Raw genomic sequence first — 26,554 nt, forward strand, 5'->3', positions numbered from 1 at the left:
TCGTGACTCGACATTATGGCGGACACATCGGACATTTTTGGGACCACTGTCAATTATACAGCAATCAGTGCTATACAAATTTACTGATTCCTGTGTAAATGACACTGGCAGTGAAGGTGTTAACCCCTGTATGTCCTCGGGAGTGATTCTAACTGTTGGGCATGGGCGTGGCTATGTGTGACACGTCACTGATCTCTACAGAATGGGGAGATGTTTGTTTCATTGGCATTTCCCTGTCCTTCCTCTCCGTGAGGCAATCGCGATATCCCTGCGGTGATCAAGTCCGCGGTACCCGCGACCCGACTCACGGAGGTCCTGGCCGGCGCGCACACAATGGCATGGTGGCAAATCTAAAGGGATATACAGGTATGCCCCATTTGCCCAGCCGTGCCATTCTGCCAACGTACATTAGCGGGCAGTGGCTCAGGAACCAGTTAAAGTGGTTGTAAAACTATTGAAAAATTAAAATATAAAAATATTAAAAAAACCTGCAAAACAAAGACAAAATGAACTAGTATGCATAGCATTATGTTCACCGCTCTGGCATCTCCCCAGGAACTTACTTCCGGGTATTGCGGTTCCATCGATGCGATTGGCCGGAGCCGCGATATCACTCCTGCGCACGTGCATGGGAGCCGCTAGGAATCACACAGTATAACTGAAGCAACGTGCCATTGCTTCAGTATGCTTAAGTGTGTATGTGCTGATGACGTCGGCACATGCAGATACAGTGATATCTCCTAAACAGTGTTATATCCAGTGTAGCTACAGGTAAGCCTTATTATAGGCTTGCCTGTAGCAAAAAGTGTGTTGTAAGAGTTTACAACCACTTTAAAAGTCCATACAATAAGATGTGAAATCAAAGTGCCTTATTCCACCAGCCCCTAGGCAAACAGCCTACTCACCAAACTTATATGACACCAATCAGGTAGTGATAAACAGCATGTAAGCATTTAAAGCAGGAATGTATTCTCCAGGGAAAGGAACATAAAGATGCACATCCGTTGGAAAGGGGTGTGTATAATAAAAATATATAGAGATAGTGTAATATTAATATATATTTTCTATCTCCGTGAAGAAGGAAAAAAAAAAAAAAAAAAAAAAAAAGCTTCTCAAAAGTCCTTCTTGACATATGTAATATACCATACCCTTGCCCCGTGGGTGGGCATCTTTATGGGCTGGTTTTCCTTTCCCTGGAGAATAAATTCCTGCTTTATATGCCGTTTAGGACTACCTGTGGTGGGTGTCATGTGCAATCACAGGGCTCTCGTCTGTCATTCGCTCAGCCGATCAGCAGGTTCCGGCCAGAAATCATTGGGCATGTGCCCTCTACCCGGACGTGCTGGATCACGTAGATGTAGCAGTGGGCCACTCTGCTGCAGTAAATAAAATGCAATAGGCAGTCACCAAGTTGTTAAAGTATTTGTGAACATACAATGTCACTTTCTAATACAGTTAAAACCCCAACCCTTCCCTGCCCTATCCAAATAGAAAAAAAAAATTTTTCGCTTCAAGACAGCAAGACTCAGCTATGGATTTATGTTCTAATACACAACTGAAATTGAAATGCATAGATTGTATGAAAATCCATGGCTGCATGGCCATGCGTTTGCAGAAACACACTACATTCCATTTAACATCCATTCCTATGGGTCACATTCACATCTATGCAGTTTCTATCAGGGCATTTTTGGGAACGGTGCAAGGACTTTTTTTTTTCACGCAGCACTGTGCTTTTTTGGATTCGCAGACTTCAATTGAGTTGCATCAAAAATGCACAAAACACACATGTACATGCATTTTCTTGCATGGCAACAGACACCTCCTCCTAGCAACATCAGCACATCGTAGAAAAGAAAAACGCATGGAAAGAAAAAAAAAAAGAAAATGGATAGATGGAAAACGAGCCTCATAAATACATCAATGACACATACATAAATGTGAACCTTGCCTTACAGTAGAATTCCAGGTAAAGCCGAACTAATCCTAAAACTGTCCCCTCCCCTTCCGAACACCTGTGCTGACTAACCTGTGGAAGATATAGATAATATATAGAGAGACACCCCTATTTTCAGCTCGCTTTGGTCACATGATCCCCTGGTGTCAGCCAGCGGCAGTTGCAGGGGAGAGGAGAGATCTCTCAACAGCAGCTGGGAATGCCTGGGATTGGTGAAATCACCCATAAATTCCCATGGCCCATTTGTTGTCAGTGCTCCCTCCTCTCCCTTTCAGCTACTGCTAATACAGGGGTGCCAGATCACATGACCAGACAGGAGCGGGCTGCAAATAAGTATATACATCTTACTTACACAGGTTAGTCAGCATTAATAGGGGAAGGGAGATTTTTAATCAATAGCTAACCACCTGAATACAGGGCACTTACACCCCCTTCCTGACCAGACCAATTTTCAGCTTTTGGTGCTCTCACAGTTTGAATGACAATTACTCAGTCATGCAACACTGTACCCAAATGAAACGTGCGTCCTTTTTTCCAAACAAATAGAGCTTTCTTTTAGTGGTATTTAATCACTAGTGGGTTTTTTATTTTTTGTGCTATAAATAAAATAAAACGTAAATTTTGTTTCTGTCATAAAATGTTGCTAATTACAAATTTTTCTTCATAAATTTTGGCCAAAATTTATACTGCTGCATATCTTTGGTAAAAATAACCCACATTAGTGTATATTTGGTCTTTGTGAAAGTTATAGAGTCTACAAACTATGGTGTCAATCACTGAAAATTGATCACATCTGATCAGGCCTTCAGTACATCAGGTGTATCTCAATTTTTGAGACACTAACAAGTCAGGAAAGTACAAATACCCCCCAAATTACCCCCTTTTAGAAAGTAGACATTCCAAGGTATTAAGTAAGTACCATGGTGAGTTTTTTAAGTTGTCATTTTTTCCCACAATTCTTTGCAAAATGATTATAATTTTTTTTTTTTTACAAAATTGTCATGTTATCAGTTTTTTTTTCCTCACACACAGCATATGCATGCAACAAATTACACCCCAAAATACATTCTGCTACTCTTCCCGAGTATGGCAATACCACATATGCGAGACTTTTACACAGCATGGCCACATACGGAGCACCAACATTGAAGTAGTACCTTCAGGTGTTCTACGAGCAAAAATTACACATCTCATTTCACAGCCACCTATTAGACTTTTGAAGGCCCTGGAGTACCAAGACAATGGAATTGCCCATAAATGACCCCATTTTGGAAAGAAAACACCGCAATGTATAATCTGTGAGGCATAATGAGTCTTTTGAAAGGTTCATTTTTTTCCCCGAAGTTTTTGAAAAATGTGGGAAAAAAATGAAAACGCGTTTGTTTTGTTTTTTACACAAAGTTGTCAATTTATAACATATTTCTAACACATAGCATGTATATAGCAAAAATTACACCCCAAAACACATTCTGCTACTCCTCCCGAGTATGGTGATACCACATGTGTAGGACTTTTACACAGCCTGGTCACATAGAGAGGCCAAACATTGAAGTAGTACCTTCAGGCGATCTAGGAGCATAAATGACACATCTCATTTCATTCCTACCTATCACACTTTTGAAGGTCCTGGAGCACCAGGACAGTGCAATTACCCACAAAATAACCCCATTTTGGAAAGCAAACACCCCAACGTATATTCTATGAGGCATGGGCTGCAGATAGGTACTCGGTTACTCTGATGGGCTGGTGACAGGTACTAGGGTACTCTGATGGGCTGGTGACAGCTTCTCTGATGGCCTGGTGACCGGTACTCGGGTACTCTCATGGGCCATGACCGGTGCCCGGGTACTCTCATGGGCCGCGACCGATACCCGGGTACTCTCATGGGCCGCGACAGATACCCGGGTACTCTCATGGGCCGCGACCGGTACCCGGGTACTCTCATGGCCCGCGACCGGTACCCGGATACTCCCATGGGCCGCGACTGGTACCCAGGTACTCCCATGGGCCGCGACCGGTACTCAGGTACTCCCATGGGCCGCGACCGGTACTCAGGTACTCCCATGGGCCGTGACAGGTACTCAGGTACTCCCATGGGCCGTGACAGGTACTCAGGTACTCCCATGGGCCGTGACAGGTACTCAGGTACTCCCATGGGCCGTGACAGGTACTCTGATGGACTGTGAGTGACATGTACTATGAGGGGTGGTGACAGGTCCTCTTTATTGGGGGGGGGGGGCAGTGTGATTGGTGTACACTGTAAGCGGTAACAAGATGTTACCGCAATCTCCTCACACACGATCGGTGTGTGAGGAGGAGAACCCGGTAACATCTCGTTACCGCGGTTTGTTTACATTTTAGCGATGGGCTGTGAAACGATCACAGCCGATAACGTGGGTAAACAGCTGGTCAATGGCTGTTTACCAGCGTCGGTGACAAGCAGTGTTCCCGGGGAACACGCCACCACCAACGTGCGCACGCATGCGCTGTGCACAGTGGGGGTGTGACCATCTGTGATCGGCCATGATCACGTGGTAAACAGCCATGCACAATGGCTGTTCACCCCCCTCGGTGGTGAGCGGTGTCCCCGTGACACGCCGCCACCGAAGGAACAGGGATGCGTGCGCATTCCCTGTTTAAACGGGAGGACGTCATACGACGCCCTCCCTTCACAATAGGTCCGCCGCCTGGCCGTCTTTTGACAGCCGGCGGTCGGCAAGAAATTAAAGTAGAAGCTTGAGCTAGAACTAGCTATGCCTAAAACTGCTCCCATCCCCTTCTAGCACCTATACAAGCTACCCTGTAGAAGAAAGATGCATTGCATATACTTACCTATTATCAGGGCACTCCAGTTCAGTCATGTGATCAACTTACAGCAGCTGGCTTCAGGGGAGAGAAGGTACAGCCGACAACATATAGCCCATAGTGAGCCGATGGGTAGCGTCACCACCCAGGCACTCCATCCGTTGTCTGAAGCCAGCCACTGGTAGCAGATCACAAGACTGGCCCATAGCACCCTGAGAATAAGTGCATAGCAAATCAAACTTCAGAAATCACTTTTTATTTTTCCAATGTTATAGACAGCAGAAACTGACCTGTTATATAGAAAAGTCTTACCAGTATTTTTATTTGCTCTATAATGTTAGCAAACTGTTAGGAACCACTTGCTACCCAGGCCAATACTGAACTTCTCTTCTAGAAAATTACTCAGAACCCCCAAACATTGTATATAATTTTTTTTAAGCAGAGACCCTAGGGAGTAAAATGGTGGCCGTTGCAATTTTTTTTTATCTCGCACAGCATTTACACAGCAATTTTTCAAACGCTGTTTGTTTCGTGCATTAAAAAGAAAAACAGAAAACCGTAAGTTGGTCCCATTTTTTTGCAGAACGTGAAAGATGTCACGCTTTAAAATTGTGCACACTCATGGAATGGGGCCAGATTTCAGTACTTAAAATATTTTACAGGTTACCTGTTTAGAGTTAGGCAGGATTCACACCTATTTTTTTTCTGTGCTTTTTGCATATTTGCTCTACAGAACGTGTTCTATAGGAAACCATGCTAAATGGACTGCAGTGCAAATCTGCAAAAAGCACTAGAACTGCATAGGTGTGAATCCAGCCTTAGTCTTGGGCTTGATTTATTGCTCTCGCTCTAACATTTGTGGTGATACCTCACATGTGCTTTGAACGCCAATTACATATGTGGGGGCGACCTACGTATGCGTTCACTTCTGTGAGCGAGCACACTGGGACGGGGGCGCTTTAAAAAAATTTTTATTGCTTACTTTACTTTTATTTTGACACTTTTCTTTTACTTTTTTTTTGATCTTTTTTTATTCTTTTACAGGGAATGTAAACATCACTTGTAATAGGAATAGGTCAGGTCCTCTTTACAACGAGATCTGGGGTCTATAAGTCCCCAAATTTCCCCTTTAGGCTGGAAAGTAGGGCTGAAACAACTAATCAATTTAAAAAATCAATTACTATTTTCATAATCGATTAGTCAGGAACATACTGGGGTTAAAAAAAAAAAAAAAAAAAAAAAAAAAAAAAAAACTAAAATGAGCTCTTTATAGTATAAAAAGCAAATAATCGCTACTGTAAATTTTACTTTCACAGTTCTACAGCAAAAAATAAATAACCCCTTACAGTAGCAAATATCTGCTTTTTGTACTATAAAAGGGCTAATTTGAGTTTTTTTAACCCCATTAAACATCTTAGACCTGGTTCACATCTATGTGTTTTTTGGTGCTTTTTGCAGAAACGCACTACAGTTCATGTACATGGTTTCCTATGGGACATGTTCACATCTAAACGCAAAACTGTGCTTTTTTGGTTCAATATACTTCAATGTTCGTGTTTTTTAATCAGCCCAACAACAAATTGGCCAAAACAAATGCAAATCGCCACAAAATCACATGCGCAAAAACCAAAACGCACAGCAAAAAGCACTGTAGAAACAGATCTAAAGCAAACTGCATAGGTGTGTACCGAGCCTTATGCTGGCCACACGGATCAATTTTCAGATGAGAATATTCATACAAAGAATCTTTGTACATTCGCCAAAGAATGTTGTTTAAAATTGTCACTTGTTTTTAACATTCTTTTTTTTAAATTCATGTAATTTCTGAAAGAAAACCACATACACTGTGAAAATTCCTTTAACCAAGACGTTTTCTATTATTTCCAAATTTTCCCATCACTGTGGTTGAAAACGAATGTCGATTTGACCCCACTAAAGATTAGAAAATCGAACATTCTTAACCACTTGACGGCTACAGGGCGGTTTCTTAACTCTGGGAGGCCGTCATATGACGTCCTCCCAGAATTCCGCTCTTGCGCGCCCCCTGGGGCGCACACTCGAGAGCATCCGTGACCGCATCACGGTAAACGGCATCGCTCCGTCAATTGACGGAGTGATCACTTGTTAACAAACCGGCGTCATGTTATGACGCCAGTTCCTCCCTCCCCCTCTCTGTACCGATCGGAACAGTGGAGGGGGAAGAGATCGGTGTCAGCAGCGATGTGGGCTGCATCTGCAGTGCCCACATCGCTGCTCACCGAAAATTAACCCCTCAATTCCCTGCCAATACCCTGCCATTACTCTGCATTACTCTGCAATACCCTGCATTACCCTGCAACACCCGCCAATACCCTGCAACACCCGCCAATACCCTGCACACTCTGCAATGCTCTGCAACACCCGCCAATATCCTGCAATGCTCTGCAACGCCATACTCTGCAACGCCATACTCTGAGATACCCAGCCATAGTCGGTGATACCCTGCAATACCCAGCCATAGACGTCCCCTCCCGCCGCCCTACGGTGCTTCTACCACCTCGCCAATACGATCAAATCCAGAATTTTTTTTTTTTTTCCAGGCTTCCCAGCTTAGAGGTGAGATGTAGGGTCTTATTGACCCCATATCTCACTGTAAAGAGGACCTGTCATGCCATATTCCTATTACAAGGGATGTTTACATTCCTTGTAATAGGAATAAAAGTGATCAAAAAATTTATTTTTGGGGAAAAAAAATGTCAAACTAAAATAAAGTAAAATGAACAATAACATTTTTTTTTTTTTAAAGCGCCCCTGTCCCCATGTGCTCGCATGCAGAAGCGAACGCATACGTAAGTCCCGCCCACATATGAAAACGGTGTTCAAACCACACATGTGAGGTATCGCTGCGAACGTTAGAGCGAGAGCAATAATTCTAGCCCTAGACCTCCTCTGTAACTCAAAACATATAACCAGTAAAAAAAATTTAATCGTCACCTATGGGGATTTTTAAGTAGCGACATTTGGCACCATTCCACGAGCCTGTGCAATTTTGAAGAGTGACATGTTAGGTATCTATTTACTCGGTGTAACTTCATCTTTCACATTATGCAAAAATTTACTGTTTTTTTTTTGTTTTTTTTTTAGCACAAAACTGTTTTTTTTTTCAAAAAAAAAGCATTCGAAAAATTGCTGCGCAAATACTGTGCGAGATAAAAAGTTGCAACAACCACCATTGTATTCTCCAGGGTCTTTGCTAAAAAAAACATATATAATGTTTTGGGATTCTATGTAATTATCTAGCAAATAAATGATGATTTTTACATGTAGGAGAGAAATGTCAGAATTGTCCTGGGTGCTCCAGAACGGCTGATGGCGCTCCCTGCATGTTGGGCCTCTGTATGTGGCCACACTGTGTAAAAAAGTCTCACACATGTGGTATCGCCGTACTCGGGAGTAATAGCAGAATGTGTTTTGGGGTGTAATTTGTGGTATGCATATGCTATGTGAGAAATAAACTAATATGACAATTTTGTGAAAAAAAAAAAAAAAAGTAAAAAAAAAATCTTGATTTTGCAAAGAATTGTGGGAAAAAATGACAACTTCAAAAAACTCATCATGCCTCTTACTAAATACCTTGGAATGTCTTCTTTCCAAAAAGGGGTCATTTGGGGGGTATTTGTACTTTTCTGGCATGTTAGGGTCTCAAGAATTGAAATAGGCCGTCAGTACTTCAGGTGTGATCAATTTTCAGATATTGGCACCATAGCTTGTGGACTCTATAACTTTCACAAAGACAAAATAATATCCACCAATTTGTACTTATTTTTACCAAAGATATGTAGTAGTATACATTTTGGCCAAAATTTATGAAGAAAAAAATACTAATCTGCTAAATTTTATAACAGAAACGAAGAAAAATTCATTTTTTTTACAGAATTTTCTGTATTTTTTCTTTTATAGCACAAAAAATAAAAAAACGAGCGGTGATTAAATACTACCAAAAGAAAGCTCCATCTGTGTGAAAAAAAAGGACAAAAATTTCATATAGGTCCAGTGTTGCATGACTGAGTAATTGTCATTCAAAATGTGAGAGCACCGAAAGCTGAAAATTGGTCTGGTTATTAAGGGTGTTTAAGTGCCCAGTGGTCAAGTGGTTAAAATGACATTTGTTTTGAAGGAAGACATTGTTTTTTTTTTTTTTTTAAATAAAATTGAATTTAATCTCCGAGTCCATTTACTAGATTCGCTCTTTAAGGCCCCTTTCACACATGCGGACGATATGTCCGTATTTCATCCATCCGTTTGCGGATGAAATACGGACATACATTCATCCCTATGGGATAGCGGGTGTCTGCGGATGAGCATCCGCAGACACCCGATTTCGTCCGCCTCCGCAACAGTCCGATTCTGCAGACGGATAGAAAAATAGGATTTTCCTCCGTCTGCAGAGCGGATCAGACGAACACGGACAGACGGTCCGTGCTCATCCGATCCCCATAGAGGAGAGCGGAGAGCTGACAGGGCGGTCCCCGCACAGTGTGCGGAGACCACCCTGTCCGCAGCCGGCTCAGCGGGGACAACGGAGCGATCCCCGCTGAGCGAGCGGATCTTCACGGGGCGGATCATTACTGATCCGCCCCGTGTGAAAGAGGCCTAATAGTATACACAGTATAGCTCTCCTCTAATAGTATATACAGTATCTCTCTGTCTGTGTTATTCTCAGAGTGGATTAGAGATTTTGCTCTCTAACCATATAGTTGGTTATTTATATTTACCACTGCATATAGATACTTTTGAATTAATTGTCTTTTTTTTTTAAAACTTACAATTATACACCACACTTTTAATTTTTTTTTTAAAAAAGGTAATTAACCGATTAAATCGAAATAAATCAGCCAACTAATCGATTATGAAAATAATCGTTAGTTACAGCCCTACTGGAAAGCCTACAATGAAAAAAAAAAAAAAAAAAAAAAAAAAGATGGAAGGATCTTGGCTTCCCAGCCAAACACATGGCAGTGTTTACAGCTGCCAAGGCAGGATGTGACAATGTCTGACCTGGCCTCCGAAGGTTATTAGAGACTGTCTGGGACCCTCTGGTCCACGGTATTCTCTATGGTGAGCTTCGGCCTTGGGCAGATTCCTTTTTCCTCACCGAATACACAGGTAAGCTGGTAGAAGCACAGGAGGGCAGCGGGAGAAGGTCCCCTTCTGTCACCTGTAAAAACAATCAAGCGGCTGAACAGCCATTATGTTTTTACGGTGCAGGGAATCGCCTGCTGTAAAGGAAGCATCATTCAGATATCACCACTAAAAGTCTTTGATGTCTTCAATGCATTCTGCAGCCAAAGAATCGACTGACCGATCAATCGATTATGAAGAGTTGCTCAGCCGCTTGATTGTTTTTACTGATTTTGTTTAAGTGGCAGAAGGGGACATTCAAAACTACCCCCCCCCCCCCGCACTTCTACCGGCTCATCTGTGTGAGCGGTGAGCTGGAGAAGGAATCCGGAAGCTCACCATAGAGAATACCGTGGACCAGATGGTCCCAGGCAGGCTCTAATCACCTTCGGAGGCCGGGCGTGACATTAGGTCTCATCCCTCCTTGGAGGCTATAATGTTTGCTACAGAATGCATTATTTATTTATATATCAGAAAATATACATACATGTCAATAAGTGCCTAAGAACTTGTGAATGTGCGTGAAGCAATGTCTCATGGGTCATGTAGTCCTGGGCAGGAAATGCACGACACTAAAGGCAGAAGCATTTTTACTTTGCTATAGTCACATTCTATACTGTACTTTGCAGCTTGCTATTGGGGCACTCTGAGGGCAGGAGGAGCCAGAAGTGTCAGTGGAGGACCCCAGAATAAAAGTCTCAGCTTTTAGTACTACCTTAATATAAAAGATTTACATCTCCCTTCCACCCCTCATGTCTGACTCCCAGTTAAAATGCCCATATATCCTACTTCTGGGTGTACTATTACATATGATATAATATGTATCATTACTTTCATTGTTTCACAGTATAAATGAACCCTTTATCTGCTTTTTTTTGTACTATAAAAAGGGCTAATGTTAGTTTTAACCTCATTATGGACAGGTGATTACCAAAAAAAAATAAAAAAAAAAAAAAAAAAAAAAACATGCTCCTGCTACTAAACAGCTTAGACCTGGTTCCCACCTATGCCTTTTTTTGATGCGTTTTGCAAAATCGCACTACAGTTCATTTAACATGGTTTCCTAAGGGACACATTCACATCTATGATTTTTCAGCTGCTGCGTATTTGGAAAGGGTCAAGGACTTTTTTTTAAATGCAAAACAGTGCTTTTTTGTTCAATAGACTTGAATGGAGAAGCTTCAGAAAAACCATGTAGTGCGTCTTTGCAGCAATTTTTATTTTTTAACCACTTCAGCCCCGTGAATGATTTACCCCCTTGCTGACCAGGCTATTCTTTGCAATAAGGCACTGCATCATTTTGAGATCTGCGATTTTTATTGGGACTGTGATATTACAGCGGACAAATCGGACACTTTTTTTGGGACAATTGACATTTATACAGCGATCAGAGCTAAAAATAGCCACTGATTACTGTATGTCTCTGGCAGGGAAGGGTAACACTAGGTGGCGATTAAGAGGTTAACTGTTCCCTGTGGTTAACTGTGGGGGGGGGGGGACTGCCTAGGGGAGGAAACTGATAGGTGTTCCTATACTAGAAACACACGATCTGTCTCCTCTCTCCTGTCAGAACATGAATTTGTGTGTTTATACACACAGATCCTCGTTCTGCCTGTCAGGAGCGATCGCATGTGCCTGGCGGACATCGCGGGTGCCGGGCACACGCATCAGCTCCTCAGGACCGCGTGCTTGCCCCCTATATCCCCTAAAGTGGCCACCATACAGCTATGGCAATTCACGCAGGGGAGCCATTCTGCCATCGTCAAACGACAGCGTGCGACAATCGGTTAATCTGCCCAACAAATTAGCCAAAAAAAACAAACATAAAATGCAAATCGCTGTGAAATTGTGTGTGCAGAAATTCAAAATGCACAGCAAAAAGCACTGCAGAAACAGGCCAAAAGCAAACTGCATAGGTGCGAACCGAGCATTATTCTGGCCATACACACAGATTGATTTTTGGACAAGAATATTTATACGAAAAATCTTTGTACATTCACGAATGAAAGAATGTTGTTTGAAAATTTCACTTGCTTTTAAAATTGTTTTACTGAGCAGGTGGATGACAGGTCCGCCTTCACTCACTGTGCTGAGAGTGATCTGTCAGAGCTCTGCTCTCTTCTATGGGGAGATCGGATGAAAACGGACTGCCTGGACTCACTGGACGGATGGCGAACGTATTGCCATACATATGTTTTCAGCAGATCTTGTCAGATCGGATGCCAGGCGGTGTCGGTGGACACATATCCGCAGACATCCACCTCCTCATAGAAGTCAATATGTGGCCCAATCGGATCCGCCTGAAAAACGGAAAGTCGCATCCAATCGTGTGAAAGGGGCCTAAGATACACTTGAACTATATAAACATTATCATAAATCATGAAGAAAAAGCCAACGCATACCTTTATTATGATCAGCTTCATCTTCCCTACTGGGAATAGGCCAGTCCAACTCTTCAGCGTCAAGCTGCTTTTCCTCCACCGTCTGTCTTCCTTCAGTCATGTCTGGTTTGCTAGATGCTGACTCTGCAAGGTTTAAGGATTCTTTTTGGCCCACTTGCCAGAAGCATTTCATTTCTTCATTAATGCCCATTTCATTATATTTCAGTCTTACAAGTGCCAGAGGCATTTTACACATTTCATCATGTTGTACATCTTCAACAGTCAACTCCAGTACGTCTTCTGTAGCACATTGAAAAAAATAATCACACCCCTCTGAAGTCCATTTACCGGCAGCAACATTAAATCCAGCAAGGCAGCATGGGAAAGCTTGGGCCGGAAGACTGGCGAGGGCGGTAGGAAGCTGTCGAATTTCCTCTTTAGGAACACTTTCTACGTTTCCATAGTCAACAAACCTTACCGTAGCAACATCGGCCTCCATTTTGGAAACAAAAGCCCGGTACCAGTTTTGGTCTTCGCTGTACATAACATTGCAAAGGGTGCCAACCTCAATGGTTCCAATAAAATGGTCATCTCTGACAGACTTTTCTCCAGCTTCCTGAACTTGTTTTGCTAGGACATCAAAATCTGTTGTACTTAACTGGCACCAGAAGAGGCCTGGGCTGTCTACAGCACTTGCAAAGACTTTTACAGTTTTTCCAGTTTTTGGCAAGTTCCAGGTGAATGATTTAATGACTGGCACATCTTCCTGTCTTGCTTTAATTTCAGTCATTGCTTTACTCTTCTCCTCTACTAAGGGTTTTAGTAAATCATTAACACGTCCTCTCTTATCATAAAGATCTACATTCCATTTACCATCTTCCAATTTTATGAATTCACACTCTAATTGCTGGTCAAACACACGTTCATAAAACTTTTCCAGTATCTCTGGACTGTTGAAGACAGAAGAAGCCCCTTTAGTAGAATTTAAAGAACAGTGAATGCTCTGAGCAGGAATGGAGCACAGTTTCTGGGGAAGTTTGTAGATTTTGCAATTGGAAATCACAGAAGTGTTACCATAGTCTATGTACAGCACCCTTAAACCTACAGTACTTTTCTGTTCCACGACTCCTCTGTAGTACAGTTTATCTCCATCAAACAAAGCACAAACTACATCTCCAATGTTAACATCCTTTTCAGACACCTCCTCAAAAGTACTCTTGTCACGGTTTAAAAAATCTGAAATCTGGTCCAGTAAGCCAGTCTCTGCAGTCTGTACATAGAAGTCAAACATGGTTTGTGCATGAGAAGCATACACGCACAATTTTTTGCCTGGGGAGATACTTCTGGTAGATATTTCACTTATCTTTGTTAGAGGCTGCTTTGGTGTGCTGCCACAAGGCTTTGCAAATGGATTTGGTTTTGGATGCAACTCTTTAACAACATTTGGCTTTGAGTTCTGACTTGATGGCTGTTCATAGTACCTTTGTGAGCTCTGGAATTTAGTAACCTCTTTCCTTCTCACACTACAGTCCTGATTGTCTTGGTACAATGCCCTTTTCACATTCCTCTGGAAAGGTAGGGTGTCTCTATTTTGTGAGCTGGGCTCTCGAGATTTTGCATTATAATCTCTATCTGTCTGCTGTTCAAAGGGCATTTGAGTCAATAGGGAGGATCTGTCTTGTTTTGGCAGTGCAGTACTACTGTCTGTGCTGGCAACATTAGACCCCCTAGTATGTGAACTCTGCCCTTGGACTGATTCACAAGTTTTTCGCTCTCCATTTACAGATTTTGCTTCCTGTTGAATGAATTTTGAGGATGGTTGACTGCTGGTACAAAAAGGAGGCTTGCATGATAGTGCATTTTTAGGAACATTTAATCCCAATTTGCTTTTGAGAGTTGCATTGATTTGTTCATTGCCATCATAGAGTTCAACTAATAACTTCCCATCAGCTTCCTTGGCAACAACTAGTGCCCTCAAAGCTTTGTCCCAAATGATACCTTCAAACCAAGTCATAACTTCTTCTGGAAGAATCAATGGGATATCAGACAAGGAACATTTAATTGCCTGCATTGGTAAAAGTAACAGATCATGCTCGCTATGCACAATGGGTCGAAGATCATCTGCTGCAACTTTTTCAGTGTTTCCATAATCCACAAAAAACACCTCTGCCCCATCGGTCTCCGAACAGATAAAGGCACGATACCACTGTTGGTCAGTGAATTTTGCGAGACATAGTGGTACAGCGCTAGGCAGGTTCAAACACCGAGTTTTCTTGCAAGCTTTCGTAATAGCTTCCGAAATCCTTGCAAGAGTGCCTGTATTCCTTGAAAGTTGGCAGTAAAACTCCAAAGAAGGATTGACATGTGTGATGGAAACTTCTTCCTCACTTCCAGTCTTAATGTCATGCAGTGAATAGTAAAATGACTGAAGGTGCACAGATGGCTCGAGGGTCTTATGAAAAAGGTACGTTGCAAATCCTCTCTTTGCCAAGTTAGCACAAATGTTTTCAAACGGGGTGTAGAGATCTACTATATTAATCAGTTCTTTATCTACAAAAGCTGTGGCAAAAAACATGCAGTGAAATTCACGCCCTTTGGATGCTTTTACGGCAAAGTCACAAAAAGCATCGGTGGCTTTACTGTCCCAATAAAAAGGATTATTCCCTAACGGGGCAATTATGTTGTATAGACTACACTTGAAAGCGTGAGATTTTACATTAAAAAAGCTGCTCTCCATTGCACGGAGATTTACAGCAGGAACCATCTCTGTCACCCCGTAGTCTACATACAACACTTCCACACTGTTGGATTTGGTTTCACTCACTGGGATCTCTGTAATGAAGCCTCTGTACCACGTTCCGTTTCTTGGACTCTTAGCAAAGCAAGCATTGGCATCAGGTTCAGGAGCTTTGTCTATAAGGACACAATACATCTGTATGGAATCCATCAAATTATTTAGCGCAGAGGCCAGTGCTGCATTTTGACACCAAAACAGCCCAGGATTTTCTATATGGGAGACAATCACTTCAATAGTCGCACCAGGTTCAAACAGCTGGTCTTCATAGGGTGAATAGTGTATGCGTTCATCATCTGCTAGTTGTAAAGTAGTTTCTTGCTGTTCTGTCTCCGATATACCCAAAGTCGATACAGGCTGGCTTGGGGTAGTCTTACTATCTCCACTTTCCCCCATATGCACAATGGTAAACGTTTCAAGCTCTTCGAATTTTGCATGCCCTGCCAATGACAATGCTTTCCCTACATTTTTCTCTTCTACTCTGGATTGATCAAGGACTTCTACTGTGTATTTATCAAGATCTTTGGACATCACATATATTACAAGCTTTTTATGAACAACTGCTACTTTAAAAGCAAGGATCGCCTCTGGATGCCAACTCTCTCTCAAGGGGTAGATGTCAACCAGGCAGCACCTGTTGGCCAATGCCGACAGTTCTTTGAGTTCAGCAGGCAATTCTTTTACGTTATACCAGTCAATCAACTCAACGTTTCCGTGGTCCAAAAAGTAAACTTTGACTAGCTTGTTTTCACAGGCAATGACTTCAGCCCGATAGTACATACCGTCTTTGAATTTGGCACAGCAGATTTGACCAGGCTTAGGCTTGGTTATGATGCCCTCTAACCTGGAGGCCTTTGAATACAAGTTGTTAATGAAATCCACCATCTCTTGGTGTTTTGCCGAGTCCTCTTCGGTCTGAACATAAAAATTGGAAGGGTCAAAAACATACTGCACCGTAGCATCATAAAAAGTGCCAGTCTTTAGCTCTACGGTGGAAAATTTAGGGACATAAAAGTTTTCTTCGGGTGACTTTGGGGTACCTATTTTCTCTCCATCTTCCTCAGGACAAAGAGATGCCCGAGCAACGGCGGAGGCATCAGACTTGGAGCTCCGGTTTTGAACTTGCATGCCAAAAAAGTAGTTAAGGTTACACCCATCTGTAGCCAACAGGGTGACCACATACAAGTGTTTGTAGGAGTTGAAGAACTGAATTGTAGCGCTCACCTGCTTCCCCTGTAGCAAGGAGCGCAGTTCAGCGATCACAGACAGCTCCCAGTCCTTTCCTCCATCTGAAATCCCATACAAAGCACACCGAAACGTGATCACAGGCAACCGAAGGAACTCCGCTGCCAGCGTACGCAGGCAAGTCAAAGGAACAAGCTCTTCACGCCCCCAGTCTACATGGACGACCGTGGCCATCTGGCGTTCTTGGAAAACCTCCTGCAGCAGCGAGCGGCACCAGCGTCCGTTGGCTCCGCGGGACGCACATGGCTGTCCTAGCTTCAAAGGGCTCCGATAAGCTGGGCCAGTTTGCATGGTGTAAAAATGCTGCATGCCCTCCGAAAGGCTATGGAACTCCTGTGCCATGCTAAGGAGCTGGCAGAAGATGCTGTGCGGCTCAGACACATGGGTGACTACCACCTGTTCCGTCACGCCGCTCTCAAGGCGCGGGTAGTAGTAGTCCATGCTTTCTGCTTGCCAGGGACCTCCCCGTCCGGCACCGTTCATGGCTGGTAATGGCGTGTGACGGGTTACGCTACTGCAGCCAAGAAAGGGATGGAAAGATAATGCTGGAATTGTTTTGGCCAGTCCACACAACAGGGCCTGCTGGGCAATCTCACTCGCTTCTAATAGCACCAGTCCTTGTGGGAGCAGGTCCTGCACCTGCCCTGTGATGACCTTATCTTGCAGGGAGTAGAAGTAGTTGAGAGCGCTGTAGTTCCAGTGCTGGCCGTTAGGGGGCACCAGGCCGCTAAGTGCGCACACTAGCATGTGCGGGGGCAATGGGAAAAAAAGAGAGACCTGGGTCTTGCGCAGCCTGCTGGGGCTCACTGAGGTGATGGTTCCCTCCTCCAACAGGAACACCTGACACTCGGCCCCTCTCTTCAATAAAACTTTACAGCGCTGCCACTCTCCGCTCACCTCCACCAGGCAAAGCTCCCCCAACACCGCCTGAGGTCTACTCTGCTCCTCAAGCGCCGCCGCTTGAGGCGACTGCTGACTCCTGTGCTCCTCCTTCGTGTCCTCCAAACTCCCCCACACTTTTACTACCGGTACCTCAGCCCGGGCCTCAACTCGACACACCCGCAGGCGGAGAACACAGCCCGCCGCGCCCGCCATGATTTCTCTCCCGCGCCGAACTACGACAGAGACGCAGAAAGCCACGCCCCAAGGCCCCTTGGAGGACGCAACGCGAGGGCGGCGCCATAATGACGTCACAACCTGGCGACTGACTGTTTCCCTGGACCGGGCGGAACTGGGATAACTGGCAAACTGGATCCCGACTTATCACTTACAACAGAGCACCGCATGCAGAGCACTCCCGCACCGCCGGGTACAGGTGGGCACTGGAGTGTCAGTACTGCGGTACCACCACTACTACATGTAGAACATTTATTTACCTAGCAGAACTTAGTAGTGGAGAACCAATACTGCATGCAGAGCTGAATACTGGTACTACATGCAGAGTATTTATCCGGTAGAGCTGAGTACTGGTACTACATGCAGAATATTTTTTATCTGGTAGAGCTGAGTACTGGTACTACATGCAGAATACCTTCCTACATGGCAGATCTAGGCACTGGGGGTACTGTTATTGCATGCAGAGTGTTTCTTACCTGGCAGAGCTGAGTACTGGAACTACATGCAGAGTATGTATTTATCTGGGTGCTAGTATTCCATGCAAAATAAGTTCTTACCTGACAAAGCTTGACAGTGGAGTCTGTTACTACATGTAGAATATTTGTTTACCTGGGAGACCTGAGTACTGGAGTACCAATACTGCATGCAGACAGATTTCTTATTTATCATAGCCGAGTACTGGTGCTACATGCCATAGATTTTACCTGACAGAGCCGGGTACCGGTGCTACATGCCATAGTATTTACCTGGCAGAGTGAAGTACTGATACTACATGCATAATAACTTCATACATGGCATTTGTAGTATTGCTACATGGTAGATCTAGGCACTGGAGGTACTGTTACTGCATGCAGAGTGTTTCTTACCTGGCAGAGCTGAGTACTGGAACTACATGCAGAGTATGTATTTATCTGGGTGCTAGTATTCCATGCAAAATATGTTTCTTTCCCGACAAAGCTGGTTAGTGGAGTCTGTTACTACATGTAGAATATTTGTTTACCCGGGAGACCTGAGTACTGGGGTACCAATACTGCATGAAGACAGATTTCTTATTTAGCATAGCTGAGTACTGGTGCTAAATGTATAGATTGTATCTGGCAGAGCTGAGTACTTTTGCTACATGCCATAGACTTTACGTGGCAGAGCTGAGTACTGGTGCTACATGCATAGATTTTATCTGGCAGAGCCGAGTACTGGTGCTAAATGCCATAGTATTTATCTGGCAGAGCCGAGTACTGGTGCTACATGCCATAGATTTTACCTGACAGAGCCGAGTACTGGTGATACATGCCATTGTATTTATCTGGCATAGCCGAATACTAGTGCTACATGCCATAGTATTTATCTGGCAGAGCTGGAGTACTGGTGCTACATGCAGAATAACTTCATACATGGCATAGCTAGCCATTGCTGTATTGCTACTACATGCAGGATATTCCCTTTCTTGGCAGAGCTGGGTACTGGATTACTGGTACTACACTGGGGTACTGTTTACTGCATGCAGAGCATTTCTTACATGGCAGAGCTAAGTACTGGAACTACATGCGGAGTATTTATTTATCTGGCAAAGCTGTATACTAGTACTACATGTAGACTAATTTCTTACCTGGCACAGGTGGGCACTACAGCATTGATACTACATGCAGAATATTTTCTTCCCTGACAGAGCTGAGTATTGGTGCTACATGCCATAGATTTTATCTGGCAGAGCTGAGTACTGATGCTAAATGCCATAGATTTTACCCAGCAGAGCTGAGTACTGGTGCTACATGCCCTAGTATTTATCTGGCAGAGCTGGAGTACTGGTGCTACTGCTACATGCAGATTAACTTCATAGATGGCCATTGTTGTATTGCTACTACATGCAGGATATTCCCTTTCATGGCAGAGCTGGGTACTGGAGTACCGGTACTACACTGGGGTACTGTTTACTGCATGCAGAGCATTTCTTACATGGCAGAGCTAAGTACTGGAACTACATGCAGAGTATTTATTTATCTGGCAAAGCTGTATACTAGTACTACATGTAGACTAATTTCTTACCTGGCACAGATGGGCACTACAGCATTGATACTACATGCAGAATATTTTCTTCCCTGACAGAGCTGAGTATTGGTGCTACATGCCATAGATTTTATCTGGCAGAGCTGAGTACTGATGCTAAATGCCATAGATTTTACCCAGCAGAGCTGAGTACTGGTGCTACATGCCCTAGTATTTATCTGGCAGAGCTGGAGTACTGGTGCTACTGCTACATGCAGATTAACTTCATAGATGGCCATTGTTGTATTGCTACTACATGCAGGATATTCCCTTTCATGGCAGAGCTGGGTACTGGAGTACTGGTACTACACTGGGGTACTGTTTACTGCATGCAGAGCATTTCTTACATGGCAGAGCTAAGTACTGGAACTACATGCAGAGTATTTATTTATCTGTCAAAGGTGTATACTGGTACTACGTGTAGACTAATTTCTTACCTGGTGTAGATGGGCACTACAGCATTGATACAACATGCAGGATATTTTCTTCCCTGGCAGAGCTGAGTACTGATATTATAATCTGATTATGTCTTTCTCTTTCAGAGATATATACTGGGGTGTCAGTACTACTTGCAGAATAATATCTTACCTTACCTAGCAGAGCTGGGCACTGACCTTGGGTAGGAGTGCTGTAGTGCCCAAAATTGGGCACTAGGTGTCACCATAGTCAGTGACACTAGTAGTGAAGGGTAGGCAGTGTAGTTGCCTAGGTAACCACTAATGGTCCCCAAAGTACTTAGTGGGGTGTACCATCGATCAGCCATTCTCAACCTTTTTAACGGCGAGAAACCCTTCAAATACCTTTCTGGTCTAAGGATATCCTTACTAAAAATTATTATATATACACACAACTCATGATACATTAGTGTGTTGCCTTCTCTGTACCAGAAACGTAATTTTAGTTGTATTGTTTGTGTATCATCACTCAGGGCTGATGAAAGGACCATTTCTTGTTTTGTGTGGTGCAGTAATGCCCTGTACACATGGTCGGACATTCCAACAACAAAATCCATCAGATTTTTTCAGACGGATTTTGTGCCAAACTTGTCTTGCATACACACGGTCGGACAAAGTTGTCGGAAAATCCGATCATTCTTAACAAGGTGAGGTACAACACGTACGTCGGGACTATAAACAGGTCAGTAGCCAATAGCTGTGGTTAATTTATTCTGAGCATGCCTGCCACTTTGTCCATCGGAATTGTCTACACACGATTGGAATTTAAACGATTGTATTTTGTTGTCGGAAAATTTTAGATCCTGCTCTCAAACTTTGTGTGTTGGAAATTCCTAAGGAAAAAGTCAGAGGGCGCCCACATACGATCGGTTTTTCCAACAGCACGATCCGATCGCACATTTTCCGTCGGAAATTACGACCGTGTGTACAGGGCATAAGAATAGTGTTACCAGTAGATTTGGGCAGGAAGAATATATTTTTATGTAAAATTTGCAGCTTTGTACAATGACTACAGTTAGGCTACTTTCACAATGAGGCGTTTTACAGGTGTATTTGCACTAAAAATAGCACCTGAAAAGCGCCTGTAAACTGCCTTTTCTGCAGCCCCAGTGTGAAAGTCCAAGTGCTTTCACACTGGGGTGGTGCGGGAGCAGTGTATACACTACTCCTAAACCGCCCCTACCATTGAAATTAATGAGCACCGTTGCCAAAGCACTTCCGCAGCTGCGCTTTAAACCCTTTCCTCAGCCGCTAGCAGGGGTTAAAAGCGCCCCACTAGCGGCGCTTTACCGCTAATGCCCCCCACCCCAGTTTGAAAGCAGCCTTAGATCTGATTTAAACTTGAACCTGTTTATTTTCAGGCACTTTAGAGACCTGATTAGTCACTGTTATGTTGATTTACCAAAGGCAAATAGATTGTGCACTTTGCAAGTGCAGTTGCACTCTGTAAAGGCATTTGCTGCAGAGCTTAGTAAATGGGTGTTCTTTGCAAAGTAACCCTCAATAACATACTCGCATAACAGCATATTTTCTTGCACATCATTGGATGATGGAAATCAGTAGAGCTTGCTCTCATTTATTAAAGGGGTTCTGCACTCATAATACAACATTTGCCCATTCTGTTGCCTCTAGTTAATATATCTCATAATGCCACCTGTTTTTTTTTTTTGATTCACCTACCTTTTGTAATCTTCAGTACTTTATTTTAAACCCCTGCGGCGATGGGCGGTCTCTTGCGGGGATCAGCGTAATTTCCTGTTGAAGCCCGCACTGTCTCCTGGGATCTCGTTCGTGTAATCCCAGTAGACATTGCGGCTAATGCACCCGACATCTCGCGAGATTTCGGGTGCTACAGCCGACATCTCGCGAGATTTCGGGTGCTACAGCCGACATCTCGCGTGATTTCGGTAATTACAGCCGAGATCTCGCGAGATCTCTGCTGTAATTACCAAAATCACGCGAGATGTCGGCTGTAGCACCCGAAATCTCGCGAGATGTCGGGTGCATTAGCCGCAATGTCTCCTGGGATTACACGAACGAGATCACAGGAGACAGTGCGGGCTTCAACAGGAAATTACGCTGATCCCCGCAAGAGACCGCCCATCGCCGCAAGAGACCGCCCATCGCCGCAGGGGTTTAAAATAAAGTACTGAAGATTACAAAAGGTAGGTGAATCAAAAAAAAAAAACAGGTGGCATTATGAGATATATTAACTATAGGCAACAGAATGGGCAAATGTTGTATTATGAGTGCAGAACCCCTGCTCTGCAGCAAATGCCCTTGCAGAGTGCAACTGCAAATCAAACCACTTAGTAAATCAACCCCCATAGTTTATGCCAGCATTTCTTAACCTTTTTTCAGTTGCAACATCCTCATAAAGCAAGCACAATTGCAAGGCATCCCAGTCTAAAATGTAAATACTGTAAATGGTACTTATCAATGTGATACCTTTTAGCTTAGAAAAATGCACACAACTGTCTTAGTGGTTGTAAGGTGAAAAACCTTCTGTGTTGCAGCTCCCCCCAGACCCCCCCACCCCCTTTTGCTTACCTGAGCCTTATCCGATCTAGCGATGTGCACTAGCACAGCGGCTCCAGCCACTGTCCATGGCTCCCGCTGCTGTCAGTCAAATCCAGTGACATGGGAGCGGGGTTGAATTCCACTGTCTGTGTCAATAAACGCAGCAGCGGGACTCAAAAGTGAGCCCGCATGGGTGCCCCCAGGGAAACTGGCTTTCTGTGGAAGCACCTGATGAAAAGGAGGGGCCTGAAGCTCTGACGGGCCACCCCAGAAGTAGAGGATCAGGGCTGCTATGTGAAAAACGATTGCACAGAACAGGTAAGTATAGGCATGTTTGTTATTTAAAAACAAAACAAAAAAACAGGGTTTACAACCCCTTTAACAACTTCAATACTGGGCACTTACACACCTTCCTGCTTAGATGAATTTTGAGCTTTCAGCACTGTCGCACTTTGAATGACAATTGCGTGGTCATGCTACACTGTACCCAAACTAAATTTCCCAAGTGTTCTTCCAGGACAGCCCTTGAGAGATGGAATCCCTCCCATCAACCCAGGAAACACATTGCCACAGTTCTAAAAGCGGTCCCTGGTCAGTCATTTGTGTTTCCTCTGTTGGAGGAACATGTTGCCAGGAACCAGGAGGGACTCATCTCTCAGGGGTTTTTTTTTTTTTTTTTTCCTTACTGAGCGCGAGGATCTTTAATAAGTTCTGCGATCTTTCTGTGACGTCACCACGTGTTACGAGAGGAGGACGGGCTCTCGTTTTTTCCGGCCGGCTTGATTTTACATGCGAAAAACGTTCATTTTTATGTAAGTGTATTTCTACTAATTAAAAAAGCATTGACGTTTTTTACACTATGGGAGGCTTCTTTTCTTTTTATATTACGAACGTGTACCTGGGTTACTTATGAGATTGTGGAGCGGCTACAGTGTATGGATCGTTCTTTCCTGAGGGATTAAGGATAACGTGTTCGGTGGAAGCGAGGAGCTGCCGGTGGCTTGGTACTTTAAACGCTCCTTGTGCTTTTACCATCTGGTAAGCGCACTGTTTGGTCGGTGGTGGGACACTATAGCGATAAGGAAGTGTGGAATCACTGTGGTGCGATTGTTTTCCTTTTTCGGATAACATAAAGTTTTCATGGACTTTTCTTTATAAATTGTTTTTTTGATTTATATTATTTGGCACAGCTCTTTTGTTCATTTTTCTCTCGGGGCTGCCTGAAGAATCTGGAGCCACACAAGGGGACTGGGTCCTATCTGGAGGCTCCAGTGGGGTCCTTACCTTCTACCTTAAAGGGGTCGGATACCGTCCAGCTGACCAGAGCAAACCCGTTACCTCCCTCCTTCCCGTGCCGAGGTGTGCCAGTGACAGGATGACGCCGGTTCCCCCCATGAGCGGTGAGTGGATCCATCCATCTCCGCTTCTTGTCGCAGTGGGGGTCGGAGACTGCAAGCGTCATTTCCGGCGGAACCGTGTCATCGCTGTGTGCTGAGACTTCCGGGTCTCTACGGGCACAAGGAGGAGAGGAAAAGCACGCGCTGTGCCTGCAGAGTCCCGACCAGCGTCCAGCTATACCGGACTAGCAGCGGTATCCGGAGCTCGAGAGGGGGACCATGGAGGCTAATCCCCAAGACACTCCGGTGGTTGCAGGCACCAGCCAATCCCAGGTAGGCTGCTGGGAAAGCCATTACTCGGGTGGTCTGGGGGGGTTGTGGTGTTAGGCTGGGATCTGTAGTGCCCCACGGTGGTGGTTACCGCACAGTCCAGGAATTATGCAGTGGTTGGTGTCTCTAATGCCGCGTACACACGATCAGACTATCCAGCCAACTTAGTCTGGCGGACAAACTGCTGTAAAGTCCGCCAGACTGTCCGAACGAGTGGACCTGCCCACACACAGGACTTTTCCAGCGGACTTAGTCCGCCGTACTTTTGAAATGAACGGACTTGCCCACACACACGGAGGAAAGTCTGTTCATTTTGAGTGCAGCTCCAGGTAGCCGGGACTAGCGAAGGAAGTCAATGTCTGCGGCGAGATTGACACATCGCTGGCCCGTCACCTAGTATGGACTTAAAGGGGAAGCCCTATGCCGAAAAAACGCCCCCCCCCCCCCCCCCAGGTTCATATCAAACCCTTATCCGAGCACGCTACCCGGCCGGTCAGGAAAGGGGGTGGGGATGAGCGAGCGCCCCCTTCCTGAGCCGTACCAGGCCGCGTGCTCTCAACATGGGGGGGGGAGTGCTTTGGGGTGCTTCCACTTTAAGTCCATACCAGGCGATGAAGTCCGTTCATTTCAAATGTACGGCGGACTGGCACACACATGGCCGTATTGTCCGCCGGACTCGCCAGACTACTTTCTAAGTCCGCCGGAGTTTTGGTAAAAAAAAAAGTCTGACTTTTTCACCGGATTGTTTGATCATGTGTACGCGGAATAAGGAGGGATATAGAGTTTGATGCTAAGAATGTCTATTCTTTATTTCAGGCTAAAGAGGTCCCAAGGGAAGACAAGGCAGGCCGCAAAAAGTGCCCAAATTGTGGAAATAGATTGTCTTCAGGCTCTAACTAAGCCCTATGCAAGCAATGCATTGCAGGCTTACTTAAAACGGAGGCAGATTCTCCCTTGGCTAAATTTCTTGGCTCCTTTAAAGATGAAATGGCATCAACTTTTAAATCCCTCTGGGATTTAATCACAGATGTAGGCACAGCTGCCTCTACTAGTAAAGCAACTGCAATTTCCTCCTCACCATGCCTTACAACACCCAGCTCTGGGGAGCCCCGTATAGTCAGGGAGCATAGCCCCACGTTAGTTAGCCCTGAATCCTCTGATGCAGATTCAGACCAGGATGAGGATCAGGTGGCAGCTAACAGAGTCACAAAATACAAGCAGTCTCTTGAAGAAGTAGATGAGCTGTTGAGTGCAATTTATGATACGCTGGAAATTGAGGAGGAGGAAACTCAATTAACCAGACATGATAAAATGCATGAGGCTCTGGGGAAAAAGAAGGCAAAAGTCTTTCCAATACATAAAGTGCTTTCTGGCCTTGTTCGTAAGGAGTGGTCTGAACCTGGATAAGAAGGTTTTCTTTCCTAATTCCCTTAAAAGAAGATTTCCTTTTGATGAGAGCCCAGAGGCGGTCTGGAATAAAAACCCTAACCTAGACGCCCCTCTGTCCAAAGTCTCAAAACAGGCGGTTCTGGCTTTTGAGGATATGGGTCATTTAAAAGACCCAATGGACAGAAGAACAGACATGGTCTTAAAGAGGGCCTGGGATGCCTCTATGGCAGGCTTGAAACCAGCTCTAGCCACTTCTTGTGTAGCTGGAAACCTGGAGTTCTGGTTGTCACAACTTCAAGAACAGCTAAAAGCAGGCACTCCTAGGGGGGAGCTCTTAAAAACCTTTCCTATGCTTTTCAAGGCCACGAGTTTCATCTGTGACGCATCCATTGATTCCGTAAGGTTTACGGCTAAATCGGCAGCACTTTCAGTTGCAGCAAGGAGGTCAGTATGGATGAAAACTTGGGGGGGAGACACTAAAACTCGCCTGTGCAGTGTCCCTTTTATAGGAGACTTAGTCTTTGGGCCTGAGTTAGATACCGCCTTAGAAAGGACGTCGGATAAAAAGACCTTTCCCACAAAAAAGAAAAATTTTCAAAGAAAGATTTTTCGTCCCTCTAAGGAACCCTCCAAGTCAGAGAAGGACTTCAAACCCAAAAAACACTGGTCGGGACATAAGGGGAAAGGAAAAGGGGGCATTCTTTTTAACCGCCCCAATCAAAACCCCAAACCCCAGTGACGTCAGGCTCCCTGTGGGGGGGAAGATTGAGCAAATTTCTTCCACAGTGGGAAAAGACAACCTCAAACGGGTTTGTCTTAAATATAATAAAAAGAGGTTATGCGCTGGAATTTCACAGCAGCCCACCCTCAAAGTTTTTGGTGACAAAACTTCCAAGTCACTTAGAAAAGGATCCAGAGAATAGTACTGCCGGAAGAAAAGATATTGAATCTGCATCAGAGAATGTCTTTTCTTCAAAGCAGCCCCAAATGTATAGTAAGGGAGGTAATGTCAGCACTAGGCC

The 26,554-nt window shown here is 44.4% G+C and overlaps 1 protein-coding gene across 1 annotated transcript in view; it reads right to left on the minus strand.

Annotated features, from left to right (window-relative positions):
- Positions 1 to 17,651, minus strand: part of TDRD6 (tudor domain containing 6) — a 176,361-nt gene extending 158,710 nt beyond the window's left edge. The window contains exon 1 of the mRNA XM_077485168.1: positions 12,325 to 17,651. Coding sequence (XP_077341294.1) covers positions 12,325 to 17,437 — 5,113 coding nt within the window. The 5' untranslated portion in view covers positions 17,438 to 17,651. The remainder of the gene's footprint in view (positions 1 to 12,324) is intronic.
- Between the last annotated feature and the right edge of the window lie 8,903 nt (positions 17,652 to 26,554).

This window comes from Lithobates pipiens, unplaced genomic scaffold (assembly GCF_037356315.1).
Source record: "Lithobates pipiens isolate NorthernLeopardFrog02 unplaced genomic scaffold, aLitPip1_a1.2 Scaffold_18, whole genome shotgun sequence".
NCBI classification, from domain to species: Eukaryota; Metazoa; Chordata; class Amphibia; order Anura; family Ranidae; genus Lithobates; species Lithobates pipiens.